The sequence below is a fragment of the Schistocerca nitens genome, chromosome 3, assembly GCF_023898315.1.
Source record: "Schistocerca nitens isolate TAMUIC-IGC-003100 chromosome 3, iqSchNite1.1, whole genome shotgun sequence".
Lineage (NCBI taxonomy): Eukaryota > Metazoa > Arthropoda > Insecta > Orthoptera > Acrididae > Schistocerca > Schistocerca nitens.
Window position 1 is genome coordinate 892,327,667 of NC_064616.1, and position 22,206 is coordinate 892,349,872.

Consider the following 22,206-nt stretch of genomic DNA (forward strand, 5'->3'; position numbering starts at 1 on the left):
TTGTTCACCTGCTGCTGTTCCCCTCCTTTGATGAATCCATGGAAGACTGGGACATTTATGAGAAGCAGCTTTGCCAAAATTTCCTGGTGTTCCTGGTGCTCGACATGGAGGTCTGTCATGCTTCTTATTGTGGATACCCCTCACTCACTGTGCCAATTAGCTCCTCTGCAAGAACCAGCATCACTTTCTTTTGACAATATGTGTAGTTTGCTGTCCCCCCATCGTTGCAAGCATTGCTGCATGTGTTGTATTCTACAAATGTCGCAAACAGGCGCAGCAATCATATATCAATTTTGGGCAGCCAAGTTTCATGACCGCAGTTGTAAGTGTCGATTCATCACAGCTAAGTCTCAGGAGGCTTATGCAGACACAGTGGTCAGAGACGCAGTAATATGTCCTTCAGTTTGAAGACCCCACGTTAGAAGAGGTTTCGAATATTGCACAGTCATTCAAGGTCTCCTGTGCCATGGAGCACCAGTTAGAGGCTTGGAGTGATGTCGTTTTTGACAGCACGCATCTCTGGCGCATGGAGCCTAGCATGCTGGGGAAAGAGGAGGTAGCCACAGTACAAACAAGCCATCCGGACTGCCGCAGACAAACACATCATATGCAGGAACAGCAAATGCCACTTCTTATGTTGTGCCCCTCTTGTTTCATACAGCATGAGTGGGTGGCCACTTGTCATTAAAAAAAAAAAGTTTGGGGAAATGCCTTTGATACTTTTAGTTTTTCTATTGCAGATGTGGTGTTCTACAAAGTGGCTTATCACAAACTAGATTTCTTGTTGTATGAATTTTTGGCTCTGTTTGACCCAGGATTAGGTTGTGCAAACAATTTAACACCACATATCACTCTCAAACTCAAACCCTCTTTCCACTCTCGCTTTTTTCAGGAGAGGCCATTGCCGGTAGCTTTATGCGATCATATTAAGACAGAGCTGGATCACTTAACATCATTGGGATGATTAGGCCTATTTCCTCATGTGAATGGGCTATATCCTTAGTGATTGTAAAGAAACCGCCTGGTCAGCTTCAGATCTGTGAACTTCAAAGTTACTATTAGTGTACAGTCAGTCATAGACACTTATCCCCGTGTAGCCCAGAGGAGTTGCCCATGAAGTTGGCTGGTGATCAGTTCTTTTCAAAAATCCACTTCGCCGAAGCCTGCCTTCAGATTCTGTTGGACAAGGCATCGAAACAGTTGCCTGTGTTTAATACGTCTTTTGGCCTCTATCGGTGTCAACAACTAATGTTTGGGGTCATTTGTGTGCTTGCCACCTTTCAGTGTTTTTTAGAACAGGTTATGATGGTTGTCCGTCATTGCATTAACTATCTTGATGATGTAATTGTGACAGATTCTACCACAGAGGATCACCAATGTAACTTCTGTCCTTTTTTTGCTGTTCTAAAGGCTGTGGGGTTGTCAAATGTAATCTCCCTAAGTCTCACTTTTTCCCGCCTACCATTGTTTATTTGGGTCATGAAATTTCCCAGCAGGGCATACACCACATGGAACAACATTTCGCCGGGATTACAGCTGTGCGCTGTCGGTCTAATCTATGAGAGCGTCAAGCATTCCTCAACAAAGTGGCATGCTATTACAAGTTTATTTCCAGAGTGGCTACTATCACCCATCCCTTGCAGCTGTTGCTTTGGAAAAGTGCTCCATTTGTTTGGTCTGCAGCCTATGATCTTGCTTTTGTGCAGCTTAAAGATAGTCTTCGCTCCACGCCTTGTCTTGCATCATTTCGACCCAGCAAGCATCTGGTCCTGACCATGGTTCTGCCTCAGTACAGAGTGAGAGCAGTCCTATCCCATCACCATGCAAATGATTGCAAACAGCCTATTGCCTTTGCACCGAAAATGCTCAACTCGGTTCAGCAAAATTGTTATCAGGGGAAAAAGAAGCTCTTGTTATTGTCTATGCCTCAAAAAATTTCATGTGCTCTTGCATGGTACAGAATTTTATTTAATTACCGGCTATAAGCCTTTGTTTTCCCTAACCGGCATCCTTACCGGACAAAGCCACACTTTGTTTTCAGTGTTGGGCTCTGTTCTTGTCTCAGTACATTTATGAGATCCATTTTTGTCCTGTGTCACAACATACGAATGCGGATGCTCTTTCCAAGGTCCCCATGGGCCCTGACCCCTCATTTGACCAGGAGAAACTGCTTTATTTTCAACTGAATATGGAGGTAAGGCATGTGTTATAAGGTGTACAACTTTGCTTCTGCCGTTTTTTCCCCAAAATTTGAGGCTATAATGAAACAAAATGGTTACACGTGTATCATTCAAAGTATTTCCATCGCTGGCTACTACTTTCTCCCATCTTTCGGGCAGTGTATGAATCTTGCATCAAAAAAATTGTTCATCTTTTGAAGCAATCCACGAATCGGTCCAATTTGTGACGTCTTCATGAGATCGGAAGTGATGGTCAGCCAGGCCATGTGCCATTGATCTAAACGGGTGATAGAGGGAGCAATGTCAGGTGAGGTAGGACTTCCCATTTTAATGTTTCCAAGTACTTTTTGACCTCTTTTGCAACGTGGGGTCGAGCGTTGTCGTGCTGCAAAATCACTTTATCGTGCCTCTCACTGTATTGTGGCCGTTTGTCTTTTAATGCCATGCCCAAACGCATTAATTGCATTCGATAATGATCACCTGTGATTGTTTCACTTGGTTTTAACACCTCATAGTACACGACGCTGAGCTGGTCTCACCAAATGCAGAGTGTGATCTTGGAGCCATGAATATTCGGTTTGGCCATTGATCTGGAACCATGGCCTGGATATCCCCATGATTTATTGCATTTAGGGTTATCATAATGAACCCATTTTTTGTCCCCGGTCACAATGTGATGCAGAAATCCCTTCCGTTTTTGCCTCTGAAGCAACTGTTCACAAACACACAAACGCTGTTCAACGTCTCTTGCTTTCAGCTCACACGGGACACAAGTTCCTTCTTTCTGAATCATGCCCATAGCCTTGAGACGTTTTAAAATGGCTTGCTGTGTCACTCCCACTAGTCATGCCAGTTCTTCTTGTGTTTGATGCGAGTCTTCTCCCAGAAATGTCTCCAATTCTCCATCTTTGAAAACATTCTCTCTTCCACCACTATGCCCATCTACGATGTTAAAATCACCATCCTTGAAGGGTTGAAACCACTCACGATACATTCTTTCACCAATAGTGACCTTACCATACGTACTTGAGAGCTTTCGATGAGACTCAGCCGCTGTTTTGTTCATATTAAAACAAAACAGTAACACCTCCCGCAAATGATGATAATTAGGCTCGTAAACTGACATTTTCAATCAATAACAACTTAATGATGCAGACACAAACTGAATAATGTTTGAATGAGGGTATGTTGACCGAGGTCCAAGCTAACTGCCTGACGTCTGCGATCTGTTTCTTTTGCCCGCTACTTACTGTTGTCGCCACTTATCGCCAAACGGTGGAGGCAGAGTTGTACATCTTGTAGATGGCTTTCCCACCACCAGTTTCTCTGCTGTGGAGACAGATTCAGTACTCGAGCAGGTCATACGCATGATACGAGGCATGTTGAGGAAATAAGTGTATTAGATTTTTATATCTTTTTTTGGAAAATGTGTGTTTGAAAAAAAATACAGGATACTATTGATACACTTGACTATTTTTCCACATAATTGCCATCCCGTTCAGTTCATATAGTGAGCTGTGGCATAAACTTCTTATGCCCTCCTAGAAGAACTCTCCCTCCATCTCCTTCCCCCACTTCAGAGCAGCTGTGTCAGTTGAAAATTTAATTCCATTCATGTGCCTTAGGGAGGAGAGATGATATGGGGGTGATTCTGAACATCCCAGCCAAATGAGTCCAAGGGCACCTTGGTGGTCAAGGCTGTGAGAGGATGGGTGTTATCATACAACAAGCTCACTGCTCTCATGAACATTCCCCTCCTTTTGTTTTGAATGCCCCTTTTGAGTTTTTTAGGGTCTCACAATATTGTTGGGAATTGATCTCCCCCCCCCTCCCCCCTTTCCCTCCCCAAAAGCAGAAATTCAACCGAAATGATGCCTTTTCTGTTTGAACGTTCTGGCAGATGGGGAATTGGTGTGATGCCACTGTGATGATTGTCTTCTTGTCTCTGGTGAGTAATGAGCCACCTACATTTCATCTCTAGTCACAGTAGAGCTCAGAAAATCCTTACTTTCTAATTCAATTCACTCAAGAAACCACCGGGCATTATTGGCCCAATTTTTCTTGTGCTGCTCTTTCAGCTGTTTTGGGACCATCTTGCGCACAGTTTCCAGTACCCCAACACTTCTGTGAGAGTCTTGTATAAGGGACTCCTAATGAGTTGTGGAAACATTGCAGAAATTTTATCCACTGTCAGTCAGCAGTCCTCACAAACGGTTTCCATGATTTTTTTGTGTTTCAACTCATCAGTCGAAATGGAAGGTATTCAACTCCTCTGTTTGTCATGATTGTTCATTGTGCCTCCACTAAAATTCCTGCAACACTTAAACACACTCATTCTGTTCATAACACGTTCACCATATACTTTTTATTCACAGAAAAATTTGGTAGGATTTCTTACCGACATCTTTCGTGCAACCTTACACTACAGTGTGAATTTACATACTACTATGTTCATGCAATGCTCACTCTTGTCAGGGGATCCCCTTCTACCACTCTGGGTCACCAACCCTCAAAAAAAAAAAACACCAGAGCCCCTCTCAGTATACTTATTTTCTGAACGTGCCTCATACAACATGGATTGTCCGACCTTCTGCCTGACCAGGCATTAGACCCGCTTCAGAATTTGGATGACATTATTCTCTTTTCTATAGAAGGGTTTACTTCCTGCGTTGGGATTCCAGTGGCTCTATGGCTGGAGGTCCTCTGCTTATTACATCAGGGTCACTGGAAGATTTCTTGCACAAAACCACTGGCATTCCACCATGTGTTTTGGCTGAGCATTGTAGAAGAGTGGAACACCTTGTCATGGCCTGCTACAAGTGTTTGGAGAAGCAGGTGATGCGACACACTGCGTTTTTTCTATGGCCAGCCCCTACACAGCCTTGGAAAAGAGTCCACATTGATTTCACTGGTCCATTTTAAACATTTTCTGGTTATTGGCAAATGATGCTTTTTCTCGTTTCTCCTATGTCGTTTGTTGTCTGTCTGTGACTGTCAGCGAACTATTGAAAGTATTCTCTATAGAAGGTTTACTTTACCCCACGGTTTTGGACAATGGTCCTCAGTTTGTGGCAGAATTTTTCAGACTTTTGTACGCACAAGTGGCATTCGCCACATCGTGGTACCTCCTTTCCATACTGTTCCACACACAGTTGAATGGCAAGGCAGAAAATTTTGTCCAAACGATTAAAATATAGGTGTGCAAGTATGTAAAAGGTTTCCCAGCCGAGGAGGCTGTCACTGTTTTTATTTTGGGGAAAAAAAGCTCTTACAGGACTATGGCAATTGAGGCCAAGAGCCCTGCTGAGCTGCTGTGCAGGCACCACTGGTTTTGTTGACATTGCACCTAGCACACCAGTTTGGGCCAGGATGTTTAGACAGTGCCCTAACTGGATTCCGACTGTTTCCACAGCAGGTACGCCCATCACATCTTCACGGTTTGCACCAAAGATCGACTTGTGGTGTGCCACCGGAACCAGTTCCCTCCCAGGATGGGCACAGGGTCCCCTCCTTTGCCCACGGGTCCAACACCTTGTTCTTTGTCGGCCCTGCCCACTCCAGGGTCAAGCATGCCTGGTCGTACCCACGTACCTTGTCAGTGTGGGCTTCGTCAGAACTGACAGCAGGTTTGCCTCCTGTGGTCGGTGGCATTGCCTCCCACTGTGCTGAGCAAGCACTGCCATCAGTGGGGTGGAAGCCACATCTCCAATGCCAGAACCTTCCCTCTCCAGTACACCATCATTGATGCCCATGCCAGCACCCCTTGTTATAGACTCTTGATGTCCAGATAGTCCCCACCCCCTTATCACCAGTCCTGTTCACTGGGCTCGGCAGGCATTGAGGGTGCACTTGTTTCACTCACTTTTGTCCATACGCACCAGTCCAGATGGATTCGGACTTTCTCACACTTTTGGCTGCTGCACCTGGCACCGCACTGGACATCTCTTCAGTCACAGAATCATGGACGGTGACGCTCCCCCCCCCCCCCCCTCCAGCCCCCTCCACAAGGAAGGAGGTTACCATACCTACCACCCAGATCAGTCATAAGTTGGGCCACTATGGCAAGCGTAGTGTGTGCTGACATTCAAACAGTGTGCCCACAACTACCCGAGGCGGCCGCCAGGGACAGCCTGGTCACCCACAATCATCACCAGGTCTGCCGTGTGTGCACAACACTATGACAGCGACACTTGATGCCGATAGCATCTTTATGATGGCATGCACAGGTCTCTGGGTCTTCAGTTTTCAAATTTATTTGAGACACGTAAACTACTTTCATTCTATCCTATTTGGTGTTACTCCATCACCAAATAAGTTGTATCTCTTCTATGACCACATGTTTCTTTATGTTCCTAATTAGAATAACACGTTCGTGTACTCTGTGTTGTTTAATTATCTGTTTGCTATGTAGTGTGTTTCAGATTTATTTTAAAATTTTAAATATTTGGTAAGTTGTTTCAGATCTCTATTTTTCTTCTTCTTCTTCTTCTTCTTCTTTCTTTTAATTAAAAATTATGTCTAGGTCTGTAAGTTTCTTTTCAAATTTAGAACGTTTTATGTAATAATTGCTATTGTTTTTGTTAATGTTGTTATACCAATTGATGGATACTCTTAAAAGGTGCAGCTAGAATCACTACATTTACTAATTTAAAATAAATCTGATTACTGTTTTTATTTATTATTCTTGTAGTGGTTTCTATAGTTTGGAATTTATATCTATAAATCAAGCACATGCTTCTCAGAAAAGAATTTCATTGCTAAGAATTTAGCTCATATATGAATAGCAAGTAACTACAAGGAGCGGACAGTTACACACTTTATAGAGTTCCGTGTTTTGTATGCCTGTCATTCTCCATCTATCAGCTGTAGTTCAGACCATTAGTTTACTTTTTTCAGTGTTACTGTATTGGGTATTGTTCATTTGCAAACATATCATCACCGTCACCACCACCACCACCACCAGACACATTTCTCCTTTAGACTTCAGTCTTTACATTACACTGAAATAAACACTGGTATTAAGTCAACTGTAAAGTTAAGTAATATTGAAGTTTTGTATGTGGTAATATTGTATTAGTTCATAATTTGAGAAAATTTTAGATACATTTACATTGTGTTTTCTTACAAGGGAAACGCCCCATCACAACCCCCACAGATTTAATGGTAATAAGGCCCAGTGTATAGCCCGTCAAAAACTGAACACAGATCAAGCATGAAAACAGGAAGAAGGAGTATTGAACTGTGGGAAAAAAAGCAAAATAGAAACAGTGAATGGTCCAAAAACAAGAAGTGTAATAAAAATCAGCCTGAAATGGCAATGATGTCTTGGATAAGTGGTCATTATATAAATGTAATGAATAGTGAGAGCAGGCAGGGTACCACATAGACATCTCACAGAAGTGAAAACAACAAATAAACAGGTGTGAAGTATGTTACAACAAAAGAATTCAGCTCTCAAAACCTCCAAAAGGAACACAACTTCAAAAATAGTAAAAACTTATATTTTGACAGAGCACAGAGAAACTGTGTGGTGGGTGAAACTGTTGCGTTCGTTTGTTGCAGCTTATGTGACAAACTATTATGTTTTCATCATTTCCTTGGGAGTGATCACATTCACATTCATACAAACACCTATATTGAGCAAGAAGGTATATCTCACACCTTCCTGTTTTCATGCTCGATCTGTATTCAGTTTTTGACGGGCTCTCCCCTGGGCCCTCTTACCACAAAATCTGAGTGGTGTGCGATAGGGAGATCCCTTGTTAGAACAGTTGGAGGTACTTTTCAGACTGACTGGGGGAAAAAAAAAATTAACAAGAGAATCCATTTTTCTCAATGCTGCACAATTTTATTTTGATTACTGTAGCTGTTTTATTTTCATTTCAGTTAAATTGTGGTTATAAGTTAGCTTCTTGAAAATCACTTATTTACATATGCAGGAGTGGACAAAAATATGGGAACACCAAAAATGCAACACATTACCGTGCCTAATACAATGTAGGAAAATCATTGGCATTCAAAACAGCTTCCCATTTCCTTGGAGTGGATAAATACAGCTCATGTATTATTTTCAAAGGAATCTTCTACCAGTCTTCCTGTAAATTAGTGGAAAGTTTGTATGAAACTATAGGCTCCATTATATAATAATACTGAGATCTGGTGACTGCGGTGACGATGGGAGTTGCAACACTTCATCCTCGTGCTCACAAAACCAGACCTGGACGATGTGAGCCGTTTGAACAACTTTTCTTGATACATAGTATCCCTATTGGGGAACAAATGTTGTACCACGGATAGGACCTGATCAGACAAAATTTACACATAATCTTTGACAGTAATGCCACTTTGCAGAGTAACCATGGGACCCTTAGAATATCATGATATGGCTGCTCAAATCATCACCAAACCTCCACCACATTTAACTCGTGGGACATTAACTCGGCCAGAAGTTGGGGACAGTGTGAAACGAGACTCGTCTGACAAAATGACTTTTTTCCATTGCTCTGTTGTCCAGGTAATACCTGGCTTTGGCAACACATTTTCCTGTATTCACATTTGCCCGAGTGATGTGTGGTTTTGGAATTTCAGCTCACTCTGCAATTCCAAGCTTATGGAGTTCCCGTGATGTTTTGGTGCTGACAGAGTTCACAAGTGCAAATTCAGTTCTGCAGTGACTTTTGCAGCTGTCGTCCTCTTATTTTTCATCAAAGTCCTCTTTGACAACCACCTTGTCATGACCATTTAACACACACTTCCATACACATCGTGATTTAGTGGGCAATATTTTTCTGTTGCCCCTGTAGACTGTGTAAATCTTCGATATGGTCCCTCTTGAAACACCAAACACTTTGGTGCCCTTGGTTATGGAAGCACTGAAAATCATGTATTAAGCATTGAGCGTATGCTTTTCAGATGTAGAAATGTTCTTTGTCACTGAACCATCTGCCTGAAGATAGAGCTTGATTCCAAAACTATTTCCAAACCAAAATTGAGCAGAGTGAAACAAGAGCATCACATTACTAGCAATTTCAAAGCAACAATTATGTTATGTTTTCTAGGAGCTCGTGCCAAAGAATCAGAGGGAGACTGCACTACAACATGTGCCATCACTCCTGGAAATTGCAGCACATGCCTACTTCCCAGGGAGTTTCCTTGTTGGACCACAGTTTCCAATGAGGAGATATTTGAATTTTGTGAAAGGGAAGTATGATCAGGTAAAAATAAATATGCTGTTTTGAAAATTTACTTCTCAACTTTGGTGGCAGATTAAGTAGCAAAGTGATATGTCTGTGTGTTGCTAAAAATATACAATTATGCATTTATCATGGTTATAGTTTATTTCTACTTACCACCTCTCCTCCCTCCTTCATGTGAATTGTTGTTAGTCCTTTTATTTATTTAGTATAATGAAAGTCCATAAATGTAGGATAATTTAGCATTTTTTAATCTTCATACTGACCAAGTAGGATTATGTAACAACTTCAGTTCTTCTTCTTTCGTTGTTTCCTATTTTTCCAGTAGTCCTTCATCTTCTCCCCATGTTGTCATTTTCTTTCTCCTGTCCATCTTGTTCCTAATTTTGTATTTCTTCTGCCTTGGAAATTTAGTATTTTATTGTTAGAAAGGTTTCTTTCTGTTATCTTCAATTCTATGAGTTATCTTCAATTCTCTGATATTGTTTCTTTTCAGTTCTTTTTTTACTTCTGTGATTCATGGTATTGTCTCTTTCTTTTCCATAAATACAGTTTTCATAGAGGATTTATCTTCGCTTTGTCATTACTTCCGATATTTTTTTTATTTTTATAGATTTCTTCATTACTTCTCATTTTCCAACAATCTGTAGTTTGCATTGCACCCATTATTTTTCTAATGATCCGTCTTTCAAATACCCCTATTCTGTGCAGCTTATAGTTCATCATTAAGCATTCACACAAACATTCGGGTTACCACTGTGGTATAGTCTTTTAGTTTTGTTTTTCTAGACTTGCAATTCCTGTTATGTATATTTTTTTATCAAACCATACATACTCTTTTCCTTATTATTAGCTCTTACAGCCATCGCAAATTTTTCTAGTCCATTCCGCTTTACAGTTTCTCTAAGATATTTAAATTTACTAACGTGCTCTGTTTTACATATTTGCGTGTCTAGGTGTTTTTTTGCATTTTTTAAATATTTGTCATGAATTTTGTTTTTCATCTGAAATTTTGAGTCCAGTTCTATTCACTATTTTTTTCAAAAGATGTATTTCAATAACTACTTCCATCAGATTTTGTGAAAGTATTGCAAAATCATCTGCAAAAGCCAGACAGTTTACTTTAATTTCATTTGATTGGCTTCCCAGAATTATTGGTTCAGTTTTGAGATTTTGTAGCTCCAAATTCCAGATTCTTACAATTTTTCTCCCAAAACACAGTTAACAGTGAAGGTGACAGGCTGTACTTTCGTCTAAAACCCATTTTTATTTCAGACGGTGTGGGGCCTAGCTCTCAGGGAATGAGAAAAATATAGTGTAGTCAGGTGCTTTTCTTACAATAAAATTGTTTTAAAGTCAGTATTACACAGGTTTTTAACAGGGTCAGAATTGGAACATTGGTATAGCTACCAACAAGTCGTCATTATCTTCCAAAATATTAAAAATACTCCATACCCCGTGTCTAGCCAGCACCCCCCTCCCCAACTATCATACAGGTGCCCTTGACCCAAATTTAACTTTAGATAGAATTCACTAATGATGATATCCAGTGTTTCTTTGTCTCCAGAATCAAATGCTTTCTTGAACCCGATACACGATATTGTTAAAGTTTTCCGGTTAACATTTTTTGATGAATTATTGATTTTAAGTTAAAAATCTGGTCTGTGCAGGATCTTACCTTTCAAAAACCACACTGATATTCTCCCAGTAGTTTGTCTAAAGTTTCTTCAACTCTGTTGAGAAGAATTTTTGATAATATCTTGCGTGCCACTGGCAGAAGTGATAGTCCTCTGTAATTGTCAACATTTTGTTTGCCTTCTTTTTTATATAATGGGAGGATTAATGCCATTTTCCACTCTTCCGGAATCTTTTCAGTTTTCGAAATGTTTTCAAAAAGAGAGTGTAGATCACTTGTAATCTTTGGTTTTGACCATCTCAATAATCCTCCTGTAATGGAGTCTTCACCACTTGGTGGGAAATATTCCTCAGTATTTTATGGTATTGCTGAAAATTCTAAGTTAACTTTACTCAACCATATGAAATGCTACAAAGTACAATAAGACTCTTATTGTTTGGGGGTGGAGGGTGAGAGAGACAGAGAGAGAGAGCCTATACTTCTTCATGCTATTCACATTTGGTGTACCAGTTAGCATGGGAAATGTGTTAATGTCAATATTTCCACTCCACAGCACACAATTGTGTGCTAAATGATTCTAAGTTCTAATTAATTGCTCCTTTTTCTGCTGAGGAGAGACGTTTGATTTTATGTTTTAGGGTGTTGTATTTTAAGTGTGATGTTTAAAAGTACATGACCAATAATGTGATGATAATAATGATTTTTATGCTACATTGCTTTTGTTATTTACAGCAAAAAAACTACTTGTATAAAGGGTATTATCATTGTATGCATTCAGTTTTTAGTATTAAAAGCTGCTGCTCAAGTCTGTGATATTCTTATAAAGGACATTATCATTATCTGCATTCAGTTTTTAGTATTAAAAGCTGCTGCTCAAGTCTATGGTATTCTGACTACTGCAAATAGTAAATAACTAAGTTTTTGAAAACAGCTACAAGTTGAAAAAATACAAATTGCGACTTGTGGCTGTTTTCAAAAACTTGGTTTTATTGGTCGCTTAATAAATAACTTTTTGTACATTTATACACATTAATAGTATAAGGGGCGATCAAAATGTTTTCGTTTGAGGGCCTTGCTGCAGCATATATGCTGTTATGACTTGAGAAAACACAGTCATCTGCTCATAACTGTGGGATCTTTGATTGCTCTGGGAGGTGGTTGATCAGAACTACGATATGTGAAATATTAGTTCACTTTATTAAAAGAATGATAAAAATATTTACTCAACTTTATGCAATCTATAGCCACAAGAATATGCTGAATATTTAAAGCTGTCTTTGAATATTAAAGCATCACTTTATGCACCGAGTTACTAAACTCGTCTCTCGAAGTATAGAGGTACAAAGTTTGAAAATACAGTTCCATCTGTAACATGAATAACACATGTGTTCTAACTAGAGTATGTTATCTCCTTGATCAGAGGTCATTATCTCCTTGCTCAGAGGACACGGACTGGGAAAGCCTTCCTCTGCTCGGATGTATATTGATCTCGGTGCAGTGGCACTGCAGCACTGGGAGACAGGGCATGGCTTCACCAGCGCCTCCCAATGGTCTTTGTGGAATGCAGCAAGACATCGTTAACTTCTGTGGTATTGATGTGAGGTGCTGTCCTTGTTACATCACTGCAATCTCTGTATGATACCACATGTGCAACGTAGATCGACTCCGATGTGGATATATAAGCAAATACATGTAGACAAGGGTTTAATGCGGTGTTGGTGTCTTTCCGACGTGCATGTGGTAAATGCAGAAATGTAAGCTATGGCAAAGTTATTACCAAATGCGTCCAAACAGGACCAGTGTGGTGGTGTTATTTTCTTGACTGCCAAAGGACAAACACCAATAGACATCCATATGGGAATGAAGTATGTGTATGAGGCAGCATGTCTGTCAATAACCGCCATTGTAGAATGGTGCTGCTGCTTCAGGATAATGCATGTCTCCAGATCACAAATGTTGTAATGCAGAAGTTATGACAATTCAAGTGGGAGATACTTGAGCAACCACCCTATAGTACTGATATCTCTCTATGTGATGGTCATGCCTTTGGTTCCTTAGAAAAAGCTTTGAAGTGTCAACAATTCCTGTCTGACAAGGATGTGTAAAGCAGGCAGTTAGAGACTTCTTCATGCAGCAGGACACAGTGTTTTACAAAATGGGTAGCTCCAACCTCGTGCATCTGGGGGATGATTGCTTCACTGCTCAGATTTTGCCTGATGGACATACGGATTCTGGACTATATAGCCTTCAAACGGAAATCTTTTTATCACCCCTTATATTAAACATTGGCTTATGACGAAAGCCTCAGTTACTTCAGAAGATGGACCATGTTTGAATTATACAGGGTGTTCCACTCAAAAGAGGCTCCACAAACGTGTAGCAATTCTGCTCAAAGTGCACCGTGATGTATGACGTGGCAACACTGCACTCTGCAACATTGTTTGACGCATTGCTGTGGCTGGAGCTCAATGTTTAGGGACAATGTATTGCTACTGTGTCGAAGAGTGTGTGTTTCTTGTGAAACAGTATTGGATTACTAGTTCCATTAAGACATGTTAGTGAATGTTTGTTGAGCGGTGTGGTGACAAGCATTTACAGTCTAAGTGCTGCATACAAAAGTTAGTGAATAAGATGGAGAGCAGTGGAACGGCGTTGGATCTTCACAGCGGGGGACGGTTGCCACTATTGGAAGAAAAGTAACTGATGTAAAGTTTGTTCGACATTTATCTCAGAAATATCGAATGTCACAGAGCTACGAAGAAAGCCGTCACGTATCCATACAGGTTTACAGTTGTTTGGGAACTGAATGTCAATGACAAAGACAAACTCATTACATTTTGCTGTTGGTCTCAGCAGTTTATTGGTCAGGGGCCAGGAATATTGCAGTACCCATGGTTCAGTGATGAGGCATGGTTCCACCTCTCTGGCTATGTGAACTCTCAGAATACACATTTGTAGTGTAATGAAAATCCACTTGGACTGGTCGAGCAACCCCTGCATTCACAAAAGATTGGCGTGTTTTGTGCAATATCATAGTTTCGCATTATCAGACCAAATTTTTTCAAGGCTACTGTGACAAGTGCAGTTTACGTTGAAATGTTTTGGGAATTTGTGAACTAGTTGGACAATGTACCTCAGCATGTACCAACAGGATGGTGCCACAAGCCACACATCTCTAGTAACCATGGCTGAGGTCCAATAATTTTTCTGCGGCAGAGTGATTTCGAAAAGACTATGGCCCCCAAGATCACCTGATTTAACACCACCTGACTTTTTCCTCTAGAGTGGCCTAAAAGTCACGGTCTACAGCAACAAACCACACAACTTGGAAGATATACAAGAGAACATCATCTGTGAAATCCAGGCAGCAGAGGTTCTGGCAGCAACCTTTGAGAATCTGCAGCATCATGTTCAACTGTGTTTACAAGTTGAGGACAGTAACTATTAGCACCTTTTGTGATTCACCTTTATTTCCCCCTGAACATGGTATAACATGTTCATTTAATTTCCCAATTTTTATGCAAAGCATTTAAGTGTAATTCAAGCAAATGTTTGTTTGTGGGGCCTATTTTGAGCGGGACATCATGTATTAGATCTATTGGAAACAAGTATGACTATTTTCAGCAAGTTGAAAGACTGGAATTGTTGATTGCGATATAGTTGTTGCAAAAGAATGCTGAAAAATCATAAAAGTATGCATGTTCAGCGAATTAGACAAGCATAGTGTTGCATCATATTTCAAACATTTAATTGTGACAACACACACACAGCAAAATTGTAACTTAAATGAATATTTGATAAAGTTGTTAAAACAAGGTGTTTAGTGGGATAACTAATGATGACAGAGTGTATGTTTGGCATAATATTAAAAAATTAGTAGATAAAAAGCAATAGGCTACTTTCCTATGTTAAAAATATGGTTCAGACTTATTATTCTGAGTGATTATAACATTCAATTAGCATATACTGTCAATATTCTCACAAAAGACTTGTTATTTTTATGTAATTAAAGCTTAAAAATCATTAACTATCAATATTTGGTCACATCATCGAAAATGCTCAGCTATTGGCTGAAGCATTGGTAACATCACAGGCTAGGAGTAAGACAAAGCTAACTTAGTAGTTTTTTACATAGATTTCTGGAAACAGCTTGGCTATTTAGTGATGGGAAAACACAATTACAAGTTTTAAGTAACAATAGAAAGGCATTTTGTGAGTGCTGATATTGGAAACTGTTGTGTTGGCAGAAGAGCCAACACCGTGTTACTAGTGGAGGCCGAAATGCTCGCGTTTTAGCTCATGCAGGCTGGCGTGAGGAGGGAAGGACTATACTGACGTGAGGTCTGGAACATGCCAAGGAATTAGAATTCAGAAAGCGGACGTAATTAGTTTGATACTTAACTTTGATCCATTAATAATGAACGTCGCTCTTGACGGTACATGATTCACAATATTATCTGTTCAGAATACATTCGTAGTAACTGAATATGGCGCCTTGCTAGGTCGTAGCAAATGACGTAGCTGAAGGCTATGCTAAACTGTCATCTCTGCAAATGAGAGCGTATGTAGTCAGTGAACCATCGCTAGCAAAGTTGGCTGTATAACTGGGCGAGTGCTAGAGAGTCTCTCTAGACGAGACGTGCCGTGTGCCGGCGCTCGGTCTGCAATCACTGATAGTAGCGACATGCGGGTCCGACGTATACTAACAGACCGTGGCCGATTTAAAGGCTACCACCTAGCAAGTGTGGTGTCTGGCGGTGACACCACAGAAACATTCCGAAAGATAATGTGTTATGGTCCACCCAATTTGAGCGGCAATATGTGCAACAATGGACATTCTTTTCCCTGCTCCGTGCAACATCAATAAACCTGCTCAAAACTAAGATATTGTAGAAATTTTGCAAATAGATGTGTATCTTATAAGTACTCTGAAGAGCCAAAGAAACTGGTACACCTGCCTAGCATTGCGTAGGGTCCACACGATCATGCAGAAGTGCTGCAACACAATGTGGCATGAACTCTACTAATTTCTGAAGTAGTGCTGGAGGGAAATGACACCATGAATTGTGCAGGACTGTCCATAAATCCGTAAGAGTACGAGAGGGTGGAGAACTCTTCTGAACACCACGTTGCAAGACACCCTAGATATGTTCAATAATGTTCATGTCTGGGGAGTTTGGTGGCCATTGGAAGTGTTTAAACTCAGAAGTGTAGATTGACGACTGTTAGTCATGAACTATGACCCAAAACACAATGAAATTATTTTTGGCAAATCTTGGTGCTGATTTCCTTTATATAAGACACTCAGCAGGGGAAACAACTGTTATCAAAGTATTCTTGGCGCAACGGATAGGGCATGTAATTGAAAGTGAAGAGGATACAGGGTCGAATCTTGGAACAGTAGCTTATTTTAAAAATTTTACATGAAATACATAAATAGCATTAGCATGAACTCATTGTAGGAGTTGTTTAAATGGTGGGATGTATTAAGTATAGTTTCAAATTCATCTTAATCTGAGCAGTGGACAACTGAGGATAAATGTATTTACTTTTTGTATAAACTATTCACTTTTTTGAAAGCATTGCTAGTAGTATGCCCACAGTACAAAGAGGTGTAGGATGATGAGGATTTGTATACAGAGAGATATAAAGTATGTACAACATGCAGGTAACACAAACGTAAGAGCTGTGATGTTTGTGAGTGTAAACTAATATCAGTGTCTGAAGCAGACTTACTTCATCTTTATGTAAGATGATGAAACTTCAAAAGTTCAAACAATAGCAATCCTTGCTGGACATTGTGATGATAAAAAAAGAAACATTGTTTCTAATAAAGTAAAAAGTGTGTGGTTACATTAACTAGGAAATATCTTTTTGAACATGATGTTTGTGAACAGCAATTGCAAGTGTAAGCACTTGTAAACGGCATGAAAACAAAATAATGCTCTTTCTCTGATCAGTGTAGTGAAGTTTTGTAATTGTTATTTGGTTTTCATATGACGGGACTGTCGATTCATTTAACAAATAACTTAAAATATTATTTTGAGCTGGATTCGAACCAGCAATCTTCGAATATTGTCTTATGTTATTCGAAGTAGGGTGAAAGTATAATTTTCGTCAAGAGTTTAATTTCATTGAATCATGCTATCCTTCCTTGTAACAGTGGTAAAATGTATCTCAGAGGTAAATTAATGTTAACTTCAGAGTGCTAGACATTTTTAATTAAGTTGGAGAACTTGTGCATCAACATGGTGTCATTTTGCATCCACATTTTACGCATCTTCTCGTTCTTTGGAACACTCAAAAACAAGTTCTCAGGATGAGATTTTCACTCTGCAGCGGAGTGTGCGCTGATATGAAACTTCCTGGCAGATTAAAATTGTGTGCCGGATCGAGACTCGAACTCGGGACCTTTGCCTTTCGCGGGCAAGTGCTCTACCAACTGAGCTACCCAAGCACGACTCACTCCCCGTTGTCACAGCTTTACTTCTGCCAGTACCTCGTCTCCTACCTTCCAAACTTTGCAGAAGCTCTCCTGCGAACCTTGCAGAACTAGCACTCCTGAAAGAAAGGATATTGCAGAGACATGGCCTAGCCACAGCCTGGGGGATGTTTCCAGAATGAGATTTTCACTCTGCAGCGGAGTGTGCGCTGATGTGAAACTTCCTGGCAGATTAAAACTGTGTACCGGACCGAGACTCGAACTCAGGACCTTTGCCTTTCGCTGGCAAGTGCTCTACCAACTGAGCTACCCAAGCACGACTCATGCCCCGTCCTCACAGCTTTACTTCTGCCAGTACCTCGTCTCCTACCTTCCAAACTTTGCAGAAGCTCTCCTGCGAACCTTGCGGAACTAGTTCTCATTCTGGAAACATCCTCCAGGCTGTGGCTAAGCCATGTCTCTGCAATATCCTTTCTTTCAGGAGTGCTAGTTCTGCAAAGTTTGGAAGGTAGGAGATGAGGTGCTGGCAGAAGTAAAGCTGTGAGGACGGGGCGTAGGTTGTGCTTGGGTAGCTCAGTTGGTAGAGCACTTGCCCGCGAAAGGCAAAGGTCCCGAGTTAGAGTCTTGGTCCGGCACACAGTTTTAATCTGCCAGTAAGTTTCAAGTTCTGAGGAGTTTTTACAGCTGTATGTGTACAGTGAAGTACTACACACCATTTCTAACCCATTTTCTTAAATATAAATTCCAAAACAAGGCATCAATGTGAATGAGCATTATGACAGTAGGAGCAACTAGCTAGCCAGTGACATCACAGGCATCACACGACTCAAATGAAGCGTTTGAGGGGGCTTTCAAATTATTTGAATGTCATTTCCGTTTTTATAAAAGAGTACTGGCATTAGAGAGGAAAAAAGCATGTTGTGAGCATAAAATTACATAATTAACCATTTAAGATGATTTGTATAAAACAGTCACACTATTGCTATATAATAAATCTGTAGAAAGCAGTGGAGCTGCAAGCAAACAGTTTAATTAAAACATACATATTTTGATCATTTGTTAAGACTGACCATGGCACAGGTTTAGTTCCTGAACAGTTACTGACAACACAGGTACTAAAAATGAATGCAGAAAATGAACCACTTCAAATGTTCTCTTTTCAAAGGGGGAAACAGGAGATGATATTGTAATTACGAGGGTGAGTCAAATGAAAACCTTAAATTTGTAATAACAAATCGAAATTTCACGCTGTTATCCTGTAAGTTGGTAAGCATGCTACAAACAGTGTGCAGAATCGCCTGTTGGTGCCAGCATAGTGCAGATGCACACATACTGTCGCAGTATCAGTATAAAGATGGCCGCCCCACTTGCGACTTGCACCAGGGAAGAACAGCGTTCTGTTATTTGGTTTTTGTGTAGTGAAGGTGTGAAACCTATTGAAATTCATCGATGAATGAAGGTTCAGTACGGTGATGCATGTTTGTCACAGCAGCAATTCTATGAATGGAGTAGGAAGTTCGAAAATGGTGTGACTTCAGTGGAAAATGCTCCTTGTCCAGGTCAGGCACAATGAGTTGTGACTCCACAGAACATTGCAGCAGTTGAAGCCATAGTGATGGAAAACTGCTGAGTGACACTGAATGACATTGCAGCATGTTTACAGATTTGTCATGGGTCAGCACAGCACATTGTGCATGACGTGCTCCAGTTTCACAAAGTGTCTGCAAGTTGGGTGCCACGGCAGCTGACTCCTGACATGAGAGAATGATGTGTTGATGCTTGTGAAGAACTTCTTTGGCACTCTGAACGAGAAGGTGATGGCTTCCTTGCAAGAATCATTACTGGGGATGAAACCTGGGTTCACTTCCATCAACCGGAAATGAAGAGAGCGAGCAAGGAATGGCACCATTCCTCATCACGAAAACCAAAGACGTTTCGAACAGAACCATCAGCAGGAAAGGTTATGCTGACTCTCTTTTGGAATGAAAAAGGCGTCATTTTAGAGCATTACATGCCTAGAGGGACCACTGTCACCAGTGCATCATACACAGATCTCCTAAAAAATCATCGGCGGCTTGTAATCAAATCAAAGTGACGTGGGTTGCTCTCAGCAGGTGTCCTTTTGCAACATGACAATGAAAGGCCCCACACTGCCCGTACAACATTTGCAACAATCACAGACCTGCATTTTGAGTGTCTTCCTCATCCACCATACTCACCAGACCTTGCCCCAAGTGATTTCCATATGTTTGGACCACTCAAAGGAAAGAAGTTCCGTTCTGATGGAGAGGTACACCACGCGGTACATGAGTGGTTGGGCGAACTACCAAAAGAATTTTTTTCTATAAGAATTTATGCACTTTGTAAGCGCTGGAGGACTTGCATTGAGTGTGGGGGAGATTATGTTGAAAAGTGATACAGCTTTGTACCACTTCTGCGCAATAAATATTATATTTAAAAAAATATTTCATTTGATTCACCCTCGTAGTTGTACAACTACAGAGATGAGTAACATAGATCTCCTTATCTCCTGGAAGAATTGAAATCACTTAACTTCTTTTTCAGGTTCTGTACAGGATTAGCAACTAAAGTTGGTTTGCTCTTACTCACAGTTTACTCCAGTGTCTAAAACATGGCATGTGTTATATGCATTTGCAATAAGAACAGCAGATTGGGCCCCTCAAAACTATTGCCCTAAATCACTGATGTACTCCATCTATCCAGAAAGTTACAAGATGGATTAAATAAAAAAAATAGACTACACTGTTAAGATGGTGGTTTTAATGCTTTGCATGTTCTACATAGCCTTCCCTATTTGAGTAAAATGCACAGAATGTTCATACAACAACGTGAAACTGTCAGAAAAGTACTTTTTTGGGATGTTGTTGAGCTTGCATGTGACATTGGCTTAAATGTTGGTTACATTGTCAAAGCATTGATCCTCTGGGTGAATTTCTACACTTTGTAATTTTATGGTAGGTTTTGAAGTATCTGTGCTAGCAGAATAGAAATGGACTCACCAAAACGAAACAATAATATGATCTTGAAAAGAGCAACAGACTTAATCCCAACTGCAGATTGACACATATATAAAATAACAAATAATAATAGAAAAGACCTGACTCTTAACAGGGAATGATCACAATAAACAATTCTACGATGTCAAGATGTTTGTTGACTATACCAAGTCCATCTGCAACAGATCGGCCAGCTGGAAGAGATGTCTGGCCTTGGCTTCCAGGGTGGCAGGTCTGTATACTTCCAAGCAGTGCGTTGAACTGCCTTTTGCCGGCAGTGCACCGCCCTATAAAGCCTGTTTGGTGGATGTATCTGCGATCAAATGCCTGTCATATCAGAGTAGTTCCTGGTGAATATCTGCCCTGTGATGCAGACATCCTGTGTTGGTTGGACGTGAAGTGGGATGCCGGTGCAGTAGGCGCTATGGTGTATGAAGTGGGCAGCCACAAAAGGTTTTATTTGGTAATACCAGGTCTTGATACCAAGTTTTGTCATCTGTGATGGCTTTTTCCAGGAAAGAATTGTCCACATTTTGCATTTCAGTCAAGTCACAGCAGGCACCCATGGGCCAGTTTTTTTATCCTAGAGAATGTCTTGAACTTGTGAAATAGAGATGTTGCTCCATTGAAATTTATGATATAGCAACACTGATACACTGTGGTCACTGCCAAGTACTTAACACTGCCTGCTCACACAACTGACTGGTTGAATGCAAATCTGTTGTTTAAAGTTGATAATTCAAGCTGTGACCTTAGTTACTGCTTTGTCATCGTTTATATGCCAGGAATAAAATCTTGGAACTTTTTTGAATGGCAGTGTATATCTGCTGTAGAACTTGAAAAACATATTCTGAGTTCAAATAGTAATCCAGAAACAACAATCAGTCAAGACCCAACCTACATCTTTCATACAGTTTAGATTTCTCTTCTCTTTAAGTCCAAGTTGTCACTCTTTGGTTGGTATTTTATGCAGATCTGACTGGTTATTACCACAATTGTGACTGGTTAACCATTCTTCATATGTAAGCATGCCACCTGTGAAAAGTCAGAGATTGCATATAGTTCTGCCTCCTAAGTCATCAATGTATAACTTCAGTATTAATGTATGAAAAAGCAAAATTTTATTTGCATATTCCTCAGAAGTCATACAGAGACAAAAACGTTAATCAGAATACATGCTGGGCCCGCATCTCGTGGTCGTGCGGTTGCGTTCTCGCTTCCCACGCCCGGGGTCCCGGGTTCGATTCCCGGCGGGGTCAGGGATTTTCTCTGCCTCGTGATGGCTGGGTGTTGTGTGCTGTCCTTAGGTTAGTTAGGTTTAAGTAGTTCTAAGTTCTAGGGGACTTATGACCGCAGCAGTTGAGTCCCATAGTGCTCAGAGCCATTTTTAGAATACATGCTGAGGACTAGCAATTCCCAGTACAGCTGATAAATTAATCTAAAAATAAATAATGTACTGCTAGCTTTCAAAGCAAATTGTACCCTCCCCCAAATTTCAACCTCTTCCCTGAAGAAGGACACTGTGGCCCCAAAAGATAAGAATACTATTATTTATTTTCATGTATGCCTATTATCTGCACTTAAAGCGATGTCTCCAGAAGGTAAATAATGGTTCGCAAAGATCCTGTTGCACTACTGTGGAATCACACTAGATGTTTATTTTTATGGTTCTGTGAATGATGCTTCATCCATAATAGTGTGCTACATTCTTTCTACCAAAAAGTCTTCAGTCAATTCT

General features: G+C 40.5%; 1 protein-coding gene across 1 annotated transcript in view; it reads left to right on the forward strand.

The window, feature by feature from the left end:
* Positions 1-22,206, forward strand: part of LOC126248949 (lysophospholipid acyltransferase 5) — a 181,672-nt gene that overhangs the window by 41,402 nt on the left and 118,064 nt on the right. The window contains exon 5 of the mRNA XM_049950479.1: positions 9,239-9,394. Coding sequence (XP_049806436.1) covers positions 9,239-9,394 — 156 coding nt within the window. The remainder of the gene's footprint in view (positions 1-9,238; positions 9,395-22,206) is intronic.